The sequence below is a fragment of the Saccopteryx bilineata genome, chromosome 1 (genome assembly GCF_036850765.1).
Source record: "Saccopteryx bilineata isolate mSacBil1 chromosome 1, mSacBil1_pri_phased_curated, whole genome shotgun sequence".
NCBI classification, from domain to species: Eukaryota; Metazoa; Chordata; class Mammalia; order Chiroptera; family Emballonuridae; genus Saccopteryx; species Saccopteryx bilineata.
In genome coordinates, this window is record NC_089490.1 from 2,573,424 (window position 1) to 2,594,174 (window position 20,751).

Here is a 20,751-nt window from a genome sequence, read left to right on the forward strand (position 1 = left end):
ATGGAGAAAAGAAAGCTCTTCAGTAAATGGTGCTGGAAAAATTGAAAAGCCACATGCAATAAAAAGAAAATTGACTACACTTTGTCTCCCTGCACAAAAATTAATTCAAAATGGATCAAAGTTCTAAATATAAGATCAGAAACAGTAAATTATATAAAAGAAAACATAGGTACTGAACTTATGGATGTTGGCCATACAGAACATTTTATGAATTTGCCCCCAAAGGCAAAGGAAATAAAGGCAAAAATAAATGAATGGTACTGTATCTAACTAAAAAGCTTTTTCACAATAAAAGAAACTGACAACAAAACAAAAAGACAGCCAACTAAATGGGAGATGATATTTGCCAACAACAGTTCTGATAACAAGTTAATATCCAAAATATACAAAGAACTCACAAAGGTCAACAACAAATAAGCAAATAATACAATTAAAAGATGGGGAGAGGACCTGAACAGACACTTCTCCCAAGAAGACATACAACTGGCCAACAGATATAAAGATACTCATCTTCACTAGTTATGAGAGAAATGCAAATTAAAACTACAATGAGACACCACCTCACACCTGTTAGATTGGCTCTTAGCAACAAGACAGGTAATAACAAGTGTTGAAGAGGCTGTGGAGAAAAAGGAACCCTCATTCACTGCTGGTGGGAATGCAAACTAGTACAACCATTATGGAAGAAAGTATGGTGGTTCCTCAAAAAATTAAAAATAGAATTACCACATAACCCAGCAATTCCTCTACTGGGTATCTACCCCAAAACTCAAAAACATTGGTACATAAAGATACATGCAACTCCCTTTTCACTGAAGCATTATTCATAGTGGCCAAGACATGGAATTAAGCAATGTGTCCTTCAATAGGGAATTGGATAAAGAAGATGTGTGCCGTGAACCAGCGGGGCTAGCAATTCCAGGTTCTGAGTGGGAATGACACGGAATGAAGAAAATAAACTTAGAGAGAAAAAAGATGGGATTGAGAGATCTCTTTGCAACTCAAAGTTAGCTTGCAAAAAGCGTGTCTTCATCTCTAAACTGCTATCTTTATAGGGCAGAGCAAAGTCATTAGCAAATCAATTATATCTCTGGTCACATTTCCAAGGCAACCCAAGAATTCACCCAAGTGCAGAAAACCCCCACCATACATAACATCTTAACTTCACAAAACAAAGAAATAAAAGAAAATTGCCTCCAGTCTCTCTGAGGGACACGGGGGGGGGGGGGGGGGGGGGGGATAGGACTAATATAAACAATCCAGCACCACAGCTAATGTAGAGGTGTGGAGAAAAACTTAGCCTTTAGCAACTTAACCAAGAAAATAAAGTGGGGGGTTGGGCAGACTCTCAGTTTACTGCCAGTCCCCCACACCTCTGTCCCCCAAAAATCTAAACCGCAAGAACCCTGTCAGCTTGCGGTCCCCAACAGATGTGGTACATATGTACAACAGACTACTACTCAGCCATAAGAAATGATGACATAGTGACATTTACAACAACATGAATGGACCTTGAGGACATTATACTGAGTGCAATAAGTAAATCAGAATAAACTAAGAACACTATGATTTCATACATAGGTGGAACATAAAACTAAGATTCGTGGGCATAGATAAAAGTGAAGTGGTTACCAGGGGAAAGAATTTAGGGGATGGGGTAGGGGGATGGGAGTAAAGAAGGACAAATATATGGTGATAGAAAATGATTTGATGTTGGGTGATGGGTAGACAACATAATCAACAGTTCAAGTGTTATAGAAATGTTTACATGAAACTTATGTACTCTTACTGATCAGTGTCACCCCATTCAATTTGATTTTCTAAATAAGATTTTTTTAAAAAAAGATAAACTTCATATAAATTCAATAGAAGGACACTGTAGAAAATACTTGCCAGGCCTTTTTAAAAACTATCAGTGTCAGAGAAGAGAACAAGAAAAAATTTAGAAACTATAATAGCCAAGAGAAGCTGAAGGAGATGTGATAGCTAAATGCAATGTGCTATCCTTAAATGGATCTTGAAACAAAAGTGAAAAAAACATAACTGGAAAAACTGGTAAAAGACAAATGACACCTGGGAATTTCGTTCAGAGTAATGCTGGTTTCTGTATAATTGCAAGTGTACCATTAAAATGCAAGATAGTATAACTAGAAGTGCATGGTGAAAAAAAAAGAACTGTACTATTTTTGTACTCTTTCCTGTAAATATAAAATTGTTTAAAAATAAAGAATTCATTTAAAAAATATAAAGTAAGAAACAGAAAAGATCTCAAATAAGAAATCTAACTTTACATCTCAGAAACTAAAAAAAGGAGAACAAATGCAACAAACGTTAGTCAAAAAGAAGGAAATAAATAAGAGCAGAGGGGAAATAAATGAAATAAAAACTAAAAAGACACTTAAAAGATCAATGAAATTATAAGCTAGTTCTTTGAAAAGATAAGAAAAGTGACAAATCTTTTGCTAATCTAATCAAGGAATAAAAAAGAGGATGCAAATATATAAAATCAGAAATGAAGGATATGTTACACCTGATAGCACAAAAATACAAAGGATCACAAGAGATTATTATAAACTAACACACACCTAGAAGAAGTGGACAAATTTCTAGAAACATACAACCTTCCCAGGCTAACTCATGAAGAAATAAAAATCTAAACAGACTGATTACTAGCAAGAGATTGAATCAGTAATTAAAACCACCCAACAACAAAAAAATTTTCAAGACTGTATGGTTTCACTGTTGAATATATCAAATATGTTTTAAAAGAATTAATATCATTTCTTCTCAAATTCTTTCAAATGGAAGAAAAGGGAACATTTTCAAACTCATTTCATAAGGAAAGCATTGCCCTACCAGAAACAGACATGAACACCACAAGAAATACGAATGATACACCAATATCCCTGAGAAACAGAAGTGAAGAAATCCTCAACAAAATATTAGCAAACCCAACTTCACAATAAAAAAAAAATAACCATATACCATGATCAACTGAGATTTATCCAGGAAACGAAGGATAGCTTAACATTATCAAATCAGTCAATGTAGAAAATGACATTAACAAAATAAAATATAAAGATCATATGATCATCTCAATAGATACAACAAAACTCTCAGAAATTTCAACATCCATTTATGATGATTAAAAGAAAACAAAAACCTCTTAACAAGTGGGTATAGAGGGACCATCCTCAACACAGAAACAACCACATACGAATCTATAGCCAACATACTCAACTATGAAAAGATGAAAGATTTTCTCCTAAGATCAGGAACAAGACAGGGATGACCACTCTTGTCACTGTTATTCAACATAGTATTGTAATGGGTTAAATCGCAATGATTTCTTATAAGGGCTCAGTCACGAAATCTCCTGTAAGGAGTTAAGGCACTGTAGATAACTAGAAGCTTAGTTCACAAAGCTTAATTTTCACTTTGTTTTCTGTCGGGAGCCGATCCACTAATGCTGGCTAACTAGGTCACAGCAGGAGAAGATCCACAACTGCTGGTTGACAAAGTCACAGCAAAAAGAAGATAGAGTCACCGCAGTAAGACCAACAGCTGCAGGTTGACAAAGTCACCGCAAAGAATAGGCACAACGATACTCCCCCCTTTAATCTTTTGAATTAATCTGGCCTTATATTCCCCCCTTTTCTGGGTGTGTGCTATTATTTGTAGCACAGGGATAATAGTACCGTGCTTTCCCTGTAGATTTGTAGTAATTTCTTTGGAAATGAGACAGAAGGTGTAAGTTGCACAGAAAAGCCTGTAAGCCCCTTGAACTGGGCTCATAAACATAAGAGGCTGGCCATGATATCCCTCATAAAGGGTTAAGTTTGTAGGAGAACTTCTTCTTATTAATCATGTTAGAAAGAATAAAGTTAGAACTTAGCTAGTATATGAATATAGTAAATAAATAAAGTTTAACTAGACATTAGAATCTTAGGTAAAGTGTAGTGGAGTGGCCTGTTGCGTGGCCTTGGATAGGAGTGCAGCTGGCTAGTAAAGAATGTTTTGTTAAAAGATTTGTTTTGTCACTGAAGACAGTTGCTGGGCTTTTCTCAGTAAAACATTCTCATGAGATTTTTGTATTTTCCTAGAATAGGAGAGGAATGTGGTGGGATTCATAGCAGCAGTAGCAACTAATGCCTTCTGATATTATGTTGCTACTAGCTATCTTGCAGGTGCACTCTATGTATCTCTAAGTAAAAATTACTCTTTATACTATGTCAGTTTCTTAATAGCAAGCCTTTTGTAGTCTTGTGAGAAAAGAATTAGGACAGTACATGAACTCAAGGCTATTTGCCTGAGCAAGCAGTGGTCCTCTGCTAGTCCTTGATGATTTCGTCTGCTATCTCTTTCTGTGCCCTTGACTCACAACAAGAGTAAAATAGAGTTATTAATTAGTACTAATCTTTTAGAAGTTTATACCAATATTATTATTACTATTATATAACTGTACTTTGAATAACTTACCATCTGACTTGTAGCTTATAGATATGAATTAACTGTTATCTAGAAATATGTAACCATAGTGAAACTAAAACAATGATGTATTCAAAATACCATGTGATTGTAACTTAGTGTGTGTGCATAAAAAGTAATGTTAGACCAGCCATTGAGAGAGATGCCTGGCAGTAAATGCTAACTAGAGAATAAAGAGAAAGAAAAGAATTCGGCTCTCTCACTCGATTTTCGCCGACGCCGTCTCCTTCTGTGGGACCCCTGGATCCTCCCCCCGGGGCTGGACCCCGGCATTTTTCTAAAGAATGCAGTGAGTTCCTCTCGCAGGTGCAGTGAGTCTCTCGGGCAGGTGGTTCCCAGAAGCACAGGAGGGCTCCCAGAGGCACCAGACCTGGCTGTTCTGGAGCACTGTTAAGGACACTAGATGTCAGAAGAGCATCCCAGGGAGGTACTTCTGGAAACCGGACTCCCACCTCCTGCACACGGCTACCTAACTGCCTGCTCTATAATGAATTACTAACTTCCCAAGATACATAAACCAGCCAGTCAGCTGAGACCGGTCAGGCAGGCTCTGGATGTGGTGAGTCCCCTGCCTTCTCAGGGTGCTAGCACTTTGATTAAAGACCTTCATATTCCACTTGGATCTCATCTCTGTGATTGGCTCTGTGACAGTGGGCACCTCGAACCCTGGCTCATTCAAGTAACAGTATTGAAGGTCCTAGTCAGAGCAGTCAGGTAAGAGAAAGAAAGGAACGACATCTAAATCAGAAAGGAAGAAGTGAAACTGTCACTATTTGCAGATGACAAATAGTATATATAAAACCACTAAAGATTTCATCAAAAAATAACTGTTAGAAATAATAAAAGAATTTAGTAAGTTTGCAAGATACAAAATCTTATGCATTTCTTTACACTAGTAACAAACTATCAGAAAAAGAAATTAAAAAATAATCTCAATTCCAATTACAACAAAATGAATTTAAAAAATCTAAAAATAAATGTAACTGAGGAGGAAAGACCCATACACTGAATACTACAGGACATTGATGAAAAGAATTGAAGATGACACAAATAAACAGAAAGAGCCTTCCCGGTGGTAGCACAGTGGATAGAGCATCGAACTGGGATGCTGAGATTCCAGGTTCAAAACCCCAAGGTTGCTGGTTTGAGCGTGCATTCATCTGGCTTCAGCATAGGCTCACCAGCTTGAGCACGGAGTCATAGTTTGAGCACAGGATCATCAACATGATCCCAAGGTCACTAGCTTGAGCTGCCCCTAACCTGGCACCCCCACCCTGGTCAAGCACATATAAGAAGCAATTAATAAACAACTAAAGTGATGCAACTGTAAGTTGATTCTTCTTATCTCTCTCCTCTCCTCTCTCTCTCTCTATCTCTCAAAAATAAAATAACATGCAATTTATTTTAAATTGCTTTTACAATTTCTATATATTATTTTTCTTTTGTTTTACTGACTAATGCTAAGTAGATTTCTATACAACTAGTGCTCAGAATAGGTACATTAGAACAGGGGGGATTCTAGAAAGAGACCCAATCATCTCAAAACACTAAGAACATCATCTGTCTCCAGGGAGCCAGTTCTGTAACTTGATTCAGATGAAGTAAGAGCTTCAGTCCAGCTCACAGGCATGTGTTGACTATGATCCATACTCTCAGCACAAAGTCCTCACAAAAACCTGTTCAGTTTAGCTAAAGATCCCCCCGGGCCGAGGTGAACCCAGACCCGTATATGAAGGTGATTCTGCATAGTTTTCACGGAAAAAACACTGGGGAGCAGTTTATTAAAACTGTCATTTGAAGTCACTAGTTCATACGCAGGAGCTGCTGGTAGCAACCAAAAATTGGTAGGAGTAATATTATATTTAGTGAAAAACAGAATCATTGTCTTTGCAACGCCCACCTGCTTCATAAACTTCACTATACGGTGAGAGGCCATGTGAGCAGGTAACAGAACAGTATAAGAAGATCATTTATAACCCCCAGCCTTCCATACTTTCAGTTGTAAAATCATGAAGACGTGTGTGTGAGAACACACCGCAGCCCTTGTGCACACGGGGTTCAGCAGACCTCAGGTCCCCTCTGCCTGGAGAGAGCCGAGCTGTGCTTTCAGTGGACGTGGAGTAAAATGCTGACAGACAGGCAGGTCAGATTCATTTCAAACATGGAGCCACTCCTAACTCACACACCAAACTCATTTACATACACTCTACAACCGGAGAACATTGTGGCAAGTTGCAAAAATAGCCACAAATACTTTGCAGCTCATTCTGTCAAGAAATGTGATCTGTCTGTTAGTCCACCTCTAGATCTGAGCTGGTCCCGTGACTTGCTTTAACTAATGGAATGGAGTAGAATTGCTGTTGTGAGTTCTTAGCAGTGGTGGGATTCAGTAGGTTGTCACCGGTTCTGCAGAACCGATACCTAATTTTTTTTCTGAGTGTGGCGAACCAGTTGTTGTTACAATGGCACTTGTCATCAGGGTTCTCTCTAAGGTGGGCGCCTGGACAGCCACCCAATGTGGAAATCACAAATTGACATTCCTCACTTTTTTTTTAACGTTCATCTGTGCAACAGTGTGTTCTAAGCGCCCATAGTCATGTTCATTCCGTCCATAGGTGAAAAAAGTTTGACAGAACTATGCTTGTAATATTTATTTATTCATTCCATTAAACTCATTATACCTTTGATGAAATACTACATTTTAATTCCCTCGCATTTGTTACTTCAGTAAACAGACTTTAGTAACATAAAGAGAAAAAGTGCCAAACATTTGTGTCATTTGTTTCAGCTTGTGTGACGCCCAGAATTCTCCCGAGATACCATGAGTGTGGTGTGTAGATGGTGTTATAATAATTTGTACCCTTGAAACCACATCAACACACTAAATTAAAGAAGAAAATTTAATTAATTATTTTTTACAAAAGGATATAGGGACTTTGTTCTTAAATGGATTTTGTCGGAAGTGGATGATAGGTGGGGTAGTTCTATAATTAAGTGTCTTAATTCTGACCTAGAAGGAAGGAACGCTATACTGAAGCTAAATCTCTAACTGGTGAAGAAGCAGCAGTCATTCACGTTATCTGGGAGAGAAGTGTGCTTGGTAATTTCTGGGTTTCAGATGATTTTCATGTTTTATTTCTGTTCAGCCACGATTGTGAAATGACCTTGTTTTCTGTGTTGCCCACCACGGTCACAGACTGGCTGTCCAAGGCTGCTGTTCTGTCAGATTTCTTATGTTCAGCAGGAGAACACCGGGGCCCAGCTGTGAGTCCCAGGACAGCTCCTGGCAGCACCTGGCCTGGTTAGGAGCACCAGGCAGCTCCTAGATACTGGGGTTTTCCGCCTCCCCCTTCTTTACAGTCACTGTCACCGTGAGGCAAGACAGTGCTGGAGAACTGAGGCCTCTCACAGGGACACGGTGCTGACTCCAAGTGGAGCCCCCATTACCTTATGTCTTCCCAAACACACACAGAAAATCCATTCATCCATTCTTCTGAAACAAAACAGGTCTCCCTCTACTGACTGCCTCTGCCTTTAGCTAAACCCCTAGCCCCTCACAAGTACATGGAATTTTCATGCGGCAGGATAAACGATGTGAAAAGATCCAGCAAGTGAAGGGAAAGAAATCAGTATTCTAGGTCACAGCAATTCCCCTCATTCTACCATCATTTTACTTGACATTATTAAATTTAAAAAAAAATCACAATGACCCAGCAAAACCTTTTTAAAAAAAATAGAATCAATGTCCCTAAATTTTCTTTAAATGTACCATAAGCAGCACCGAAACGCAGAGCATAGAGTAATCAAGGCAGGAAAGAGTCAGTGTAAAATCATGCAGTTACTGTCGCAGCACTAGAGTGTAATTTATTGTCCCAGGTGCAAATAGGGGAGCTTTTCAGAGCACAGGAGAAATCATTTACTCAACAGAGTTTCTACAGGTAGAAAAGGCCAAAGTGTTCCTGGGCTCCCACCAGCAGAGATCCCATAAGTAAGTGGATCAACTCAAATTTTGGAGAATTCCAGGGACACTATGGCACTATGGAAGACAAAAAAAAAAAGACAGCTACCTTAGGCATGGGGACCAGAGAATGGGGAGGGGGCTGGGTTAGGGAGGGGGATCAACTCAGGGGAGAATTCTTGAGAGTTGTAACCAGAAAATCCTGAAGGATGCCATATTAGTGATGGCCACATCTGTCCACGTGACTGCTCAGAAATCCCTTGTCACCAGCAGGTACAGAGACTAAGAGAAGATGCTGATTTGATACCTTCCCCCCTTTCATAGAAACCTCCCTCGGGTCCACGCTGAGTGGAGGCTGCAGCAGAACCAGGGGACTTCCCACTCCCTGCCAGGCCTCTCTGTACAAACTCTTCAGCTGGCAACTGAGGTGTCATCACAGGGGATTTTTCTGATTGGTCAGAACCTGATCTTAGGATTCTCTTTGGGTGTTTTTAGAATTTTCTCAGCTCTGTCCTCATTATTGTTCTCCAACTCAGAACAGCCATTGCTGAGACCACCTTGAGGAGACGATGACCCTAAACAGAGCTCTGATTTGGGGGACCCTCGCCCTGACTACCATGATGAGTCCCTGTGGAGGTGAAGACATTGAGGGTGAGTGCACCTCTGAGTGGAGTGGGGACTGGTCCTGGGAAACAGAGAATTGGAGGCTGAAAAACACAGAGATTCGCATAGAACTAGTAGAGATTCCTCAAAGCCATTCTCAACAGGAAGCAGATCCAAAAAGCATGGTCCTTCCCTGCTTAGAAAACCAGAGTCCCGGTCCGCTGTCTTTGCTAGCTGTGCTGTTGCACCTTCCCTGGGGACATTGTTCTGTTTCTGGTGTTGGATCCAGTGAACACAGCCTGCAGGGCTCTGGTACTGAGATTGCCTCAAAGACAGGGGTGTTTTCATGAGCAGGTGTTTTGTTACTAAAAATTCATGAACTAATGCTCCCAAGTTTTTCTGAACAATTGTTGGAGTTGTTTTAATATACAATTATATTTCTCCTGTATTTTATCTTGGGGTACATAGTTTCAAGAATTTTGTAGACTATGTAGATATAAAGCAGTGTACTTTGCATTGTCTCATATTTGCATACATTCCCACACTGAGAACTGGCAAGGGGGGGAGTGGTAAGGAGCCCAGTGGACGCCCTTAGACAAGTCATGTTACCACATCTTCACTTGATCTGTTACCTCTTCTGTGTCATCTCACAAGAACATCAAGTAAACCAAGTCTGTAAATATGATTTCCAAGTAATGAAGACGTATAAATGTCAAGGGTATTCTTATTTTTAAATTATGACTATTACAAGTATAGCTTTATAATTTTTCTTTAACAAAGTAAAGAATATTATTATTTTAAAATTGAGAACTTTGTGATGAAAACTTGGTGAATTAAATTATTTAGTTTCCAGCTGTCAGCCCAACCGTCCTGCCCTTCACCCCGTCTGAGGAAGCTCTGCAGAGGGAGAGGGTCCAGCACGGAGACAGTCCTTGTCCCCTGCGCCCCTACCTTTGCTGTCACCTCCTTCCACCCACCTTCATACATTCCTTCATCTTCTGTTCTTTCCAGGACCCATCTGGCTCTTTTTCCTGTTGTTTTGTTGCATGAAGATTGGGTTTGTAGAAACCAAGGTGGAAAAGCCAGGTAGTTCACAGGGGAAGTGGGAAGGAGGTCACTCTAACCTTCAACAACTTTACTCTCCATGGCGGCTCCGACCTAACGTTGTCTGTAGTGACGTTCCGCCTGCTTCTCCAGAGCACGTCCACATCTCCTGTTCTCAGGGTCACCCAGCCTGCCCTGGTCAGGTGGGACCTATCCATGAACCACAGTGGACACAGGACCAAGGGGCTGCTGTGCCTGTAGGAACCCATGAAAGTGTTTGATTTTCTTTTAAAAATAGAAAAAAAATAAACTTTTAGGGTAGAAGAAACTATTTTAATTTAGCGTGGATTATATTTTGCTCACAAAAATTAGGGGATATTTTATTGCTTCGTATTCATTTTGAAACATCCTCTAATTTTTGTGAGCAGTATATTTGTTTTTATATCAATATGATCATAAAATATGCATTTTTAATATTTTCATGGGGAAAAGGCCCCACCTTAGCAACAAGTACTGAGGGCTCACATGTCATAACGCAGCCCTGGTCTCTGCTGAGTCTCACCTTCCTAGGATTCTGCTACCTCTGTGTCTGCCAGCCTTCCCAAGTCTCTGTCATCCTGGAGAAGAGCAGGTGGCATGGAGTACACATTCCTGAGCACACAGTGAGCTAAGTGCTGGGGGTTCAAAGATGGAAAGACACACTGTCTGCCCCCAGAGGGCGCTCATATTAGTGATGGGGACGACATGGGGCAGGAGGGCAGGACCAGTGCTGAGCAGGACAGGGACCCAGTAAGACTGAAATTGGGGAAGAGCATTAGGAGCAGCTGGCCCAGGACTGTGATGTTCTCGGGCACCATGTACAGCCCAGGACGAGCTCCAAGTGAGAGGATGATCTCCTGTGTTCATGTCTGAAAAGGGAGTCAGAATGATGCATTACAGAACAAGGAGGCTTTGCTGGAGGACCTTCTAAGTGACCAACCCAAGGATGACACTGGGTAGGGATGAGGAAGAGATAAATGTGTAGAGATAAATTGGATGGGGGGAGGGGTTAGAGATCATGATGTAGACAAAAATATGTTTAGGGAGAGGACTTCATTAAGGAGTTGGTGACTAAACAGAGCTTTCAAAAATGAACTGCAGGTGTCTAGGAAATCCTAAAAGATAATTTCAAGGAGAAAAACAGACTCTTGTAAAGAGCAAGGAACATGAAAGCATAATGTCATTTGGTTTGATTGGCAAATGAGGCATTGTGGAGGATGGTGGACAATACAGCTGTTGGTTATCCCTTCACAGGGCCCCCACACACCTTACTGGCTGTTTTACTCACCTGAGTGTCCCCTATCCAACAAGCTCTCAGGTGGCATGCAGAATATGTGTTTTACTTGGTGCTCCTCACAATGTCTGAGACTTTACTGATACTCAATAAAGAAGACATGGTGGAAAGAGGACGTGGTAAAAGACTCAGAGGTGTCCAGTCGGGCTCATTTGGGTGGAGTCATACTGTGCTGGCTGCCCATGTACCTCAGCATCTGCAGTCAAGTACACTGTTCATGTGAGGGAAGGGCCAGAGCTTACCCTGTGTCCTCAACAAACGTGGGTTGAATTAGAAAAAGAAGTTTAGTTGTGTCCTTCCAGAAATAAAAAGAGGGGTGAAAAATAATAGAAACCTAAAATCTAATCAAGATTTTATTGTTATAACAGAGGACACCTCTCCTCTGAGGGTCACTGCTGTTCCAAACACAGAGGCCTTAAAAACACCACTTAGTTTTATACAGCTTACAGTGTTGTCACTATCTTTATCATATTCTTCCTTATACACTGAAGTAATGAAAGGAGACTTTTTAAAAAATAATCAGGTCTTCAATGTCACCTCATTAAATTAAATTTCTAAATAAAAATAATAAAAATGAGGCCCTGGCCAGTTGCCACAGAAGTAGAGCATTGGCCAGGTGTGTGTAAGGTCCAGGTTCGATTCCCATTCAAGGCACACAGGAGAAGCATCCATCTGCTTCTCCACCCTTCCCATCTCTTTCTCTCTCTTCCCCTCCCGCAGCCAAGGCTCCATTGGAGCAAAGTTGGCCCGGGAGCTGAGGATGGCTCCATGGCCTCTGCCTCAGACACTAGAATGGCTCCAGTTGCAGTGGAGAAATGGCCCAGATGGGCAGAGCATCACCCCCTGGTGAGCATGCCCAGTGGATCCCAGTCAGGTGCATGTGGGAGTCTGACTGCCTCCCCGTTTCTAACTTTGGAAACAAAATAAAATAAATAAAAATTAAAATATATATATATATATATATATATAAATATAAATAATGAGATCTTATATGCTTTTTTTGGTTAAAAAAAAAGCCAAGGAAAGAATCTGTGTACCCAAAATGTTCTCTTCTGAGCCAGTCCTGAGGGGAGAGGACCCATAATGAGTGTGTTATGAACTGATGAAGAAATTAGGTGAGAGAGAAAAACTAATGAAACAGAGAGAGGTGAACTGAATCTCTAGGAAAGAAAGACAAGGCGATGATCATTCATTCATTCTTTATTTCATTCCGCTGTAATATTTATCATAAGACACTGAGCTAGACCAGCAGCAAAGAGCAGTGAGCAAGCCTGTGAGACTCTGTTCTGGGGAGCAGATGTTGGAGTGGATTTTAATGGGACAAACAAAGGGAGGAGCAGGCGCTGGGAACTGTGTCTCCAGACAGAGCCAGAGGTGGACACAGCGTCTGGAAGTCACCTTCTTCTGTCACTTTTCTTTAATGAGATCCTTTTCTCTCCCTCTGCTGTCCACCCTCACTCATCAGCTGACCACGTTGCTGCCTATGGCATAAATCTCTACCAGTCCTACGGTCCCTCTAGCCAGTACACCCATGAATTTGATGGAGACGAGGAGTTCTACGTGGACCTGCAGAAGAAGGAGACTGTCTGGCAGCCGTCCGGGTTTAGTGAATTTGGAGGTTTTGACCCGCAGGGTGCACTGAGAAACATGGGTGTAGCAAAACACAACTTGGACATCATGATTAAACGCTCCAACTCTACCGCTGCTACCAACAGTACGTGTTCACCATTCCGACTGTTTATTGAACCTGCCTCTTCATACAGGCCTCACTCCCTCCTTCCCTCAGACAGATCCCCTCACTACCCTGTAAGTCTCTCTGCTTTCCAAGGACTCCCCAGATCTTCTCGTGGTAATTGCTGAACCTTCTTCCTCTCCCTTCTTACAAATCCCGTATTTCTGCATATTTCTGTGTAATACAAAGGTTCTTGTTCCCTTATTGCAACCCTCGAACCTTTCAAGGTCCCACAGAACCCCTACCTTAACCATCAGGCCCTCAGGGAGAAGGGCACGGGGTGAGGTGAGGGCTGTGTACCTCGGCTCACAGGAGAGGGGACCAGGAGCTCCCATACTGTCCGATGGAATGTTGGTGGGAGGGCTCCTCCTGATGGAATGAGGACACAAATCTAATCCAGTGCTCTTTCGTCACTACAGAGGTTCCTGAGGTCACTGTGTTCCCCAAGTCTCCTGTGATGCTGGGCCAGCCCAACACCCTCCTCTGTGCCGTGGACAACATCTTCCCCCCTGTAGTCAACATCACATGGCTGAGCAATGGGCAGTCAGTCACAGACGGTGTTTCTGAAACGAGCTTCCTGGCCAAGAATGACCACTCCTTCCTCAAGATCAGCTACCTGACCTTCCTCCCTTCTGCGGACGAGGTTTATGACTGCAGGGTGGAGCACTGGGGCCTGGACGGGCCGCTCCTCCGGCACTGGGGTGAGTGTGAGTGTCACGCCCCCTGCTTCCTCCTGTTCTCTGTCACGTCACACATCCTGCCGATGACCCCTAACTCTCCTGGCCCTAGAACTAACACGTCTAGGGTTCTATGACAGACTGCACACGCCCCCTAAGCCCGTGCCCCACGGCTTTGCAGAACGACCCCTCCCACCGCACCCCCTGTCCGTGCACAGGAGCGCTCTGTGTTCTGACCTCCACACCCTCCCGTTCACAGAGCCTGATGTTCCAGCCCCGATGTCGGAGCTGACGGAGACGGTGGTTTGTGCCCTGGGGCTGGCCGTGGGCCTCGTGGGCATCGTGGTGGGCACCGTCTTCATTATCCAGGGCCTGCGCTCCGGTGGTGCCTCCAGACAGCAAGGGCCCTTGTGAAGGGAAGGTAAGTATTAGATTTATAAAAACAGGAGGAGGGAGAGAGAGGAGGCTGTGGACATAGATGAGGTAGAAAAGTTTACTCAGAGTTGGGAGACAGCATAATGGTAGCACAGGAACCACTAGGACCCATCGATCTCATGTCTGTCTTGTTGCAGGTGCGTGGCCGATGTACAAGAACAGAAGAGTGGACATGCTAGATGACCAGCCCTGTCCTCTAACCATGTTCATCACACCCCTTCATTCCTCCTACACTCCTCCTCGCACATCTTCTCTGTCACTAAATGTGCTGTATACCCTCAGATCTAACCTCTCTCTCGGAATTTTCCCCTAAACTCCTGAATTATTTTCTCGATGGTTACCTACTGTGGGATTCCTGGGGTGTTCCACTCAGCTCCCTAATCCCTCAGTGACCCTGAGCTAATCTCTCCATGGAGGAATAAGCCCCCTTTATGAGGTCTTTACTGAATTCCTTCCTGTCCTTTATCTCAGGACTGACTGAGATCTTGGCCCTTCATGTTTCAGGCCCATTGAGTCTCATTTCCCAGATCGTGATTCATGCCCAGTAACACAAACAAAACAGGTACAGTCTTATAGCATTTTAATACCTTAGCTGAGGTTAATATTTCTCTCTTCCTCTGTTCCCACCTTTGGCCACTGCGGCCCCCACCCCCAAAGTCAGGCATTAATGAAGGTAATATTGATATATACCTTCTGTCCTTGATGTAGATTTGTTATAGGAGAAATACAAAAACCAAGGAATAAATCTGTGTTCATTTTAATATAGCTGTTAAAGTAATGACAGAGAAATAAGTTGCTAGAAAGAAATTTTGTATCTCAACAATACCAGAAGTCAGTATTTGTTCCCCAAACTTTAAATTTGTGAAGTGTAGTAATGATAGTAACAGCTTTCTTCTTCCCTCCTCCCCCTTGAGGAGATAAAAGGACTCTCAGCTGGAGAAGAAATGAAAGTTAATTAAGAGAACATTAGAATAAGACAATAATCCAGGTATCTGGGAAGGACCAAATACTTTGTCTTTACTTAGGGTTAGTATCAAATGGAAAAAGGTGGGAGTAGCAACCAAAGACCTATTTCAGGTCCATAGAATACAGGTGTAGCTGCCTCACCTCATAGATGAATTCCTGCTAGAGAACCACGGAGATTTTCCTGAGTCACCATGGCGGGTCAGGGACAGCGGAGTGAATGTGGCTGCAGGGTGTCCAGGCAGATAAGTCCAGGTCAGGCTCCGTGAACCCCTGTGTTCCTGGGTGCCTTGTCGAGCAGTAGAACAGCCCACCTTCCCCTGACCCTGCCCTCTCTATTCCAGGCTGAGGAAAGCATGACCCTGTAAGAGAGAAATCACAGGGGACAGCATGGCTGAGACAATGGAATAGCAGCTGTGGGTGCTGGGTGCCCCTCTCGGTTCACCGTCTCCCAGTGGAAGCCCTTCCAGTGCACAGGGATCAATAGAAGGGAATCTGGCTCTCCTGAGTGTGTCCAACACTTTACTCTTGAGAATGTATGTGACCTGAGCTGGAATCCTTGTGCCCTTTGAGAATGTTTCTGGCACATTGCTGCAGTCTTTCCACTTTACAATCACTGAGTTCCTTCACTGCTTCTAGCATGACATCATAAAAGAGCAGCAAAATGTGCGAGACTGTCCCTATCCATGCCACCTGCCTCAGTGGGCTTAAAGTGTAACTGGGGGAGGGGAGAGAAAAACAAGTACTAACAATTGATAGTTTGGTACAAAGAAATTTAAATTCAAATCCAGGACTCAGCACTTCATAGCTACTATTTTAAACTTTATAACACTGGGTAAAGCATCTAACATTTCTGTGCTTTATTTTTCTCATCCGTACATGGGAGTAATAATAGTTTCCTTGCAGAAGTATTGACAGAATTTGAATAACTGGATAAGTAGGCAGTGCCTTACACAAACAATACAAATACATAAGAAAACATTGCTATTTATATCCATCATTAGTAAATTTATTTTTTATAATTTTTTAATCTTTTAATTATAATTGGCATAAAATATTATATTACTTTCAGGGGTACAACACAGTGATTAGACATTTACATAACATACAAAGTGATCGCCCTTATAAATCTAATATAAATCTGACAGTATACATCATTATTATAATAGATGGATGATATTTTCTATGCTGTACTTTACATCCCCATGACAATTTATAAAATTGGGAGTTTTTACTTCTTAATTCCTTCTTCTTTCTCAACCATCCCCTCAACCCTTCTTCCATCTGGTAACCATCAAAATGTTCTCTGTATTAGCAAGTTTGTTTCTACTTTGTTCATTTACTTTATTTCTCAGAATCCACATACAAGTGAAATCTTACGATATTTGTCTTGTCTGACTTATTTTATGTAACATAATACCCTCAAGTCCATCCATGTTGTCACAAATGACAAGATTTCAATCTTTTTATGGTTCAATAATATTTCATTGTATATATGTACCACATCTTTATCAAATTTATTTTCCAATGGATCATGTTATATGGGAAGCACTTTTGTTTTTCTGATCCCTTTAATAATTGAGGAGTTTCTAACATGGAGCTGTGGATGAATTTCTTTTTATATGTTAACTGGAGAATATTTTCCTCTCTAGGAGGAGAAAGACTAAATTGGATTAGGCTGAGCCAATAGAGAGGGTAGAGCAGTCAGTGATTTATCATTGGAGAAGGGGTTGATAAGAGAGTTGATGTAGAAAGAAGTTGTAATATTTAACCATGAGTTTTTACCCTAATGAAAAATATATTCTCTACTATGAAAAACTTTATGCCACTAAATTCAACAACCTAAAAGAAATGGATAAATTCCTAGAACAATACAACCTTCCTAGACTGAGTCAAGAAGAAGCAGAAAGCCTAAACACACCTATTAGTAGAGAAGAAATAGAAAAAACCATTAAAAACCTCCCCAAAAATAAAAGTCCAGGCCCTGACGGCTATACCAGCGAATTTTATCAAACATTCAAAGAAGACTTGGTTCCTATTCTACTGAAAGTCTTCCAAAAAATTGAAGAAGAAGCAATACTTCCAAACACATTTTATGAGGCCAACATAACCCTCATACCAAAACCAGGCAAGGACTGCACAAAAAAAGAAAACTACAGACCAATATCTCTAATGAATACAGATGTTAAAATACTAAACAAAATACTAGCAAATCGAATACAACAACATATTAAAAAGATAATACATCATGATCAAGTGGGATTCATCCCAGAATCTCAAGGATGGTTCAACATATGTAAAACGGTTAACGTAATACACCATATCAACAAAACAAAGAACAAAAACCACATGATCTTATCAATAGACGCAGAAAAGGCTTTCGATAAAATACAACACAATTTTATGTTTAAGACTCTCAACAAAATGGGTATAGAAGGAAAATATCTCAACATGATAAAGGCCATATATGATAAACCATCAGCTAACATCATATTAAATGGCACAAAACTGAAGGCTTTCCCCCTTAAATCAGACAGAGTTGTCCACTCTCTCCACTCTTATTTAATGTGGTACTAGAGGTTCTAGCCAGAGCAATCAGACAAGACAAAGAAATAAAAAGCATCCATATCGGAAAAGAAGAAGTAAAGGTATCACTTTTTGCAGATGATATGAGCCTATACATCGAAAATCCCAAAGAATCCACAAAAAGACTACTAGAAACAATAAGCCAATACAGTAAGGTCGCAGGATACAAAATTAACATACAGAAGACAATAGCCTTTCTATACGCCAACAATGAACCATTTGAGAACAAACTCAAAAGAACAATCCCATTCATGATTGCAACAAAAAAAATAAAATACTTAGGAATAAACATAACAAAGAATGTAAAGGACTTATATAATCAAAACTATAAGCCATTGTTAAGGGAAATTGAAAAAGATATAATGAGATGGAAGAATATACCTTGTTCTTGGTTAGGAAGAATAAATATAATCAAGATGGCCATATTACCCAAAGGAATATACAAATTTAATGCAATTCCCATCAAAATTCCAATGACATTTTTTAAAGAAATGGAGCGAAAAATCATCAGATTTATATGGAACTATAAAAAACCCCGAATAGCCAAAGCAATCCTAAAGAAAAAGAATAAAGCTGGGGGCATTACAATACCTGACTTCAACCTCTATTATAGGGCCACGACAATCAAAACAGCATGGTATTGGCAGAAAAATAGACACTCAGACCAATGGAACAGAATAGAAAACCCAGAAATAAAACCACATATATATAGTCAAATAATTTTTGATAAAGGGACCAACAACACACAATGGAGAAAAGAAAGCCTCTTCAATAAATGGTGCTGGGAAAACTGGAAAGCCACATGCAAAAGAATGAAACTGGACTATAGTTTGTCCCCCTGTACTAAAATTAACTCAAAATGGATCAAAGATTTAAACATAAGACCTGAAACAATTAAGTGCATAGAAGAAGACATAGGTACTCAACTCATGGACCTGGGTTTTAAAGAGCATTTTATGAATTTGACTCCAATGGCAAGAGAAGTGAAGGCAAAAATTAATGAATGGGACTACATCAGACTAAGAAGTTTTTGCTCAGCAAGAGAAACTGATAACAAAATAAACAGACAGCCAACTAAATGGGAAATGATATTTTCAAACAACAGCTCAGATAAGGGCCTAATATCCAAAATATACAAAGAACTCATAAAACTCAACAACAAACAAACAAACAATCCAATAAAAAAATGGGAAGAGGCCATGAACAGATACTTCTCCCAGGAAGAAATACAAATGGCCAACAGATATATGAAAAGATGCTCATCTTCTTTAGTTATTAGAGAAATGCAAATCAAAACTGCAATGAGATACCACCTCACACCTGTTAGATTAGCTATTATTAACAAGACAGGTAATAGCAAATGTTGGAGAGGCTGTGGAGAAAAAGGAACCCTCATCCACTGTTGGTGGGAATGTAAAGTAGTACAACCATTATGGAAGAAAGTATGGTGGTTCCTCAAAAAACTGAAAATAGAAATACCTTATGACCCAGCAATCCCTCTACTGGGTATATACCCCCCAAAACTCAGAAACATTGATACGTAAAGACACATGCAGCCCCATGTTCATTGCAGCATTGTTCACAGTGGCCAGGACATGGAAACAACCAAAAAGCCCGTCAATAGATGACTGGATAAAGAAGATGTTGCACATATACACTATGGAATACTACTGAGCCATAAGAAATGATGACATCGGATTATTTACAGCAAAATGGTGGGATCTTGATAACATTATACGAAGTGAAATAAGTAAATCAGAAAAAACCAGGAACTGCATTATTTCATACGTAGGTGGGACATAAAAGTGAAACTAAGAGACATTAATAAGAGTGTGGTGGTTATGGGGGGAGGGGGGAGAGGGAGAGGGAAAGGGGGAGGGGGAGGGGCACAAAGAAAACTAGATAGAAGGTGACGGAGGACAATCTGACTTTGGGTGATGGGTATGCAACATAATTGAACGACAAGATAACCTGGAGTTGTTATCTTTGAATATATGTATCCTGATTTATTGATGTCACCCCATTAAAAATAAAATTATTAAAAAAAATTATAATCTGATAAATAACACCCTCTTATTTTGTTTTAAGATTGAATCATGCTTCGTCGAGTAGGTGTAAATATAAAAATAGTCCTGACACCTTCTGTGATATATGTGCTGTTACATACTTCAATGTCAAAGGCGCAACATTTCATAATTTGTGACACGTGCATGTATTGCCTATTTTCACATTCCCCTTGGCGATCAACACAAGAATTGGCCTCCTTATATTGTGTGTAATAATTGTGAGGAAAGCTTCATGTTTGGACAAAAGGAAAACGCAAAGGAATGCCTTTTGGTTTTCCCATGGGTTGGTGTGAACCTAAGGACCACAGCAGTAACTGTTCTTTCTGTTTGATCCATACAAATGGCATCGGGAAGAAAAAACGGCACATGATAGCAAATCTTAATATTCCTTCAGCAATACGACCTATGCCACACTCTGAGACACTCCTGGTTCCAGTTTTCAATGGTTTTATTTCTTCTAAGGATGAAGAAAGTGAACATGGTGATCAAGTGTATTTTGATAAGATGCACGAGGAAATGGCTGTAGAATCTGAAAGGTCTTCTTCTGATGCCAAGCAGTCCTTAACCCCTCAGCAGTTTAGCCACCCCGAATTGAATGACTTAGTAAGAGATTTGGGCCTGTCAAAGAAAGCAGCTGAGTTATTAGCCTCCAGGCTTCAAGAAGAGAATATACTTCACCAGTCAGCTAAAGTATCCCATTTCAGGAAGCATGAACAAATTTTTGTGTACTTTTTCCTGAAGACAAACACTGTGTTTACTGTCTTGATATCAGTATTCTTCTCAGCCAGCTAGGTGTTACCACTTACAGTCCAACAGAATGGCGGCTATTTCTTGACAGCTCTTAACTGAGTCTGAAATGTGTTCTC

The 20,751-nt window shown here is 40.7% G+C and overlaps 1 protein-coding gene across 1 annotated transcript; it reads left to right on the top strand.

Moving 5' to 3' along the window:
- The first annotated feature begins 8,937 nt into the window (after positions 1–8,937).
- On the top strand, positions 8,938–16,612 carry LOC136321072 (SLA class II histocompatibility antigen, DQ haplotype D alpha chain-like). The gene is made up of 5 exons (XM_066254147.1): positions 8,938–9,097; positions 12,892–13,140; positions 13,578–13,859; positions 14,095–14,256; positions 14,408–16,612. The coding sequence occupies exons 1-4, from the start codon at positions 9,016–9,018 to the stop codon at positions 14,247–14,249; spliced, it is 768 nt and encodes a 255-aa protein (XP_066110244.1). The 5' UTR covers positions 8,938–9,015; the 3' UTR covers positions 14,250–14,256; positions 14,408–16,612.
- The last annotated feature ends 4,139 nt before the right edge of the window (positions 16,613–20,751 follow it).

What these genes read in the sequence shown, in the direction of transcription:
- LOC136321072 (XM_066254147.1), top strand. Translation starts at nt 9,016, where the DNA reads ATGACCCTAAACAGAGCTCTGATTTGGGGGACCCTCGCCCTGACTACC. An exon ending in TGGAGGTGAAGACATTGAGG is followed by an intron (nt 9,098 to 12,891) that starts GTGAGTGCACCT and finishes CTCACTCATCAG; the next exon opens with CTGACCACGTTGCTGCCTAT. An exon ending in GCCGCTCCTCCGGCACTGGG is followed by an intron (nt 13,860 to 14,094) that starts GTGAGTGTGAGT and finishes TCCCGTTCACAG; the next exon opens with AGCCTGATGTTCCAGCCCCG.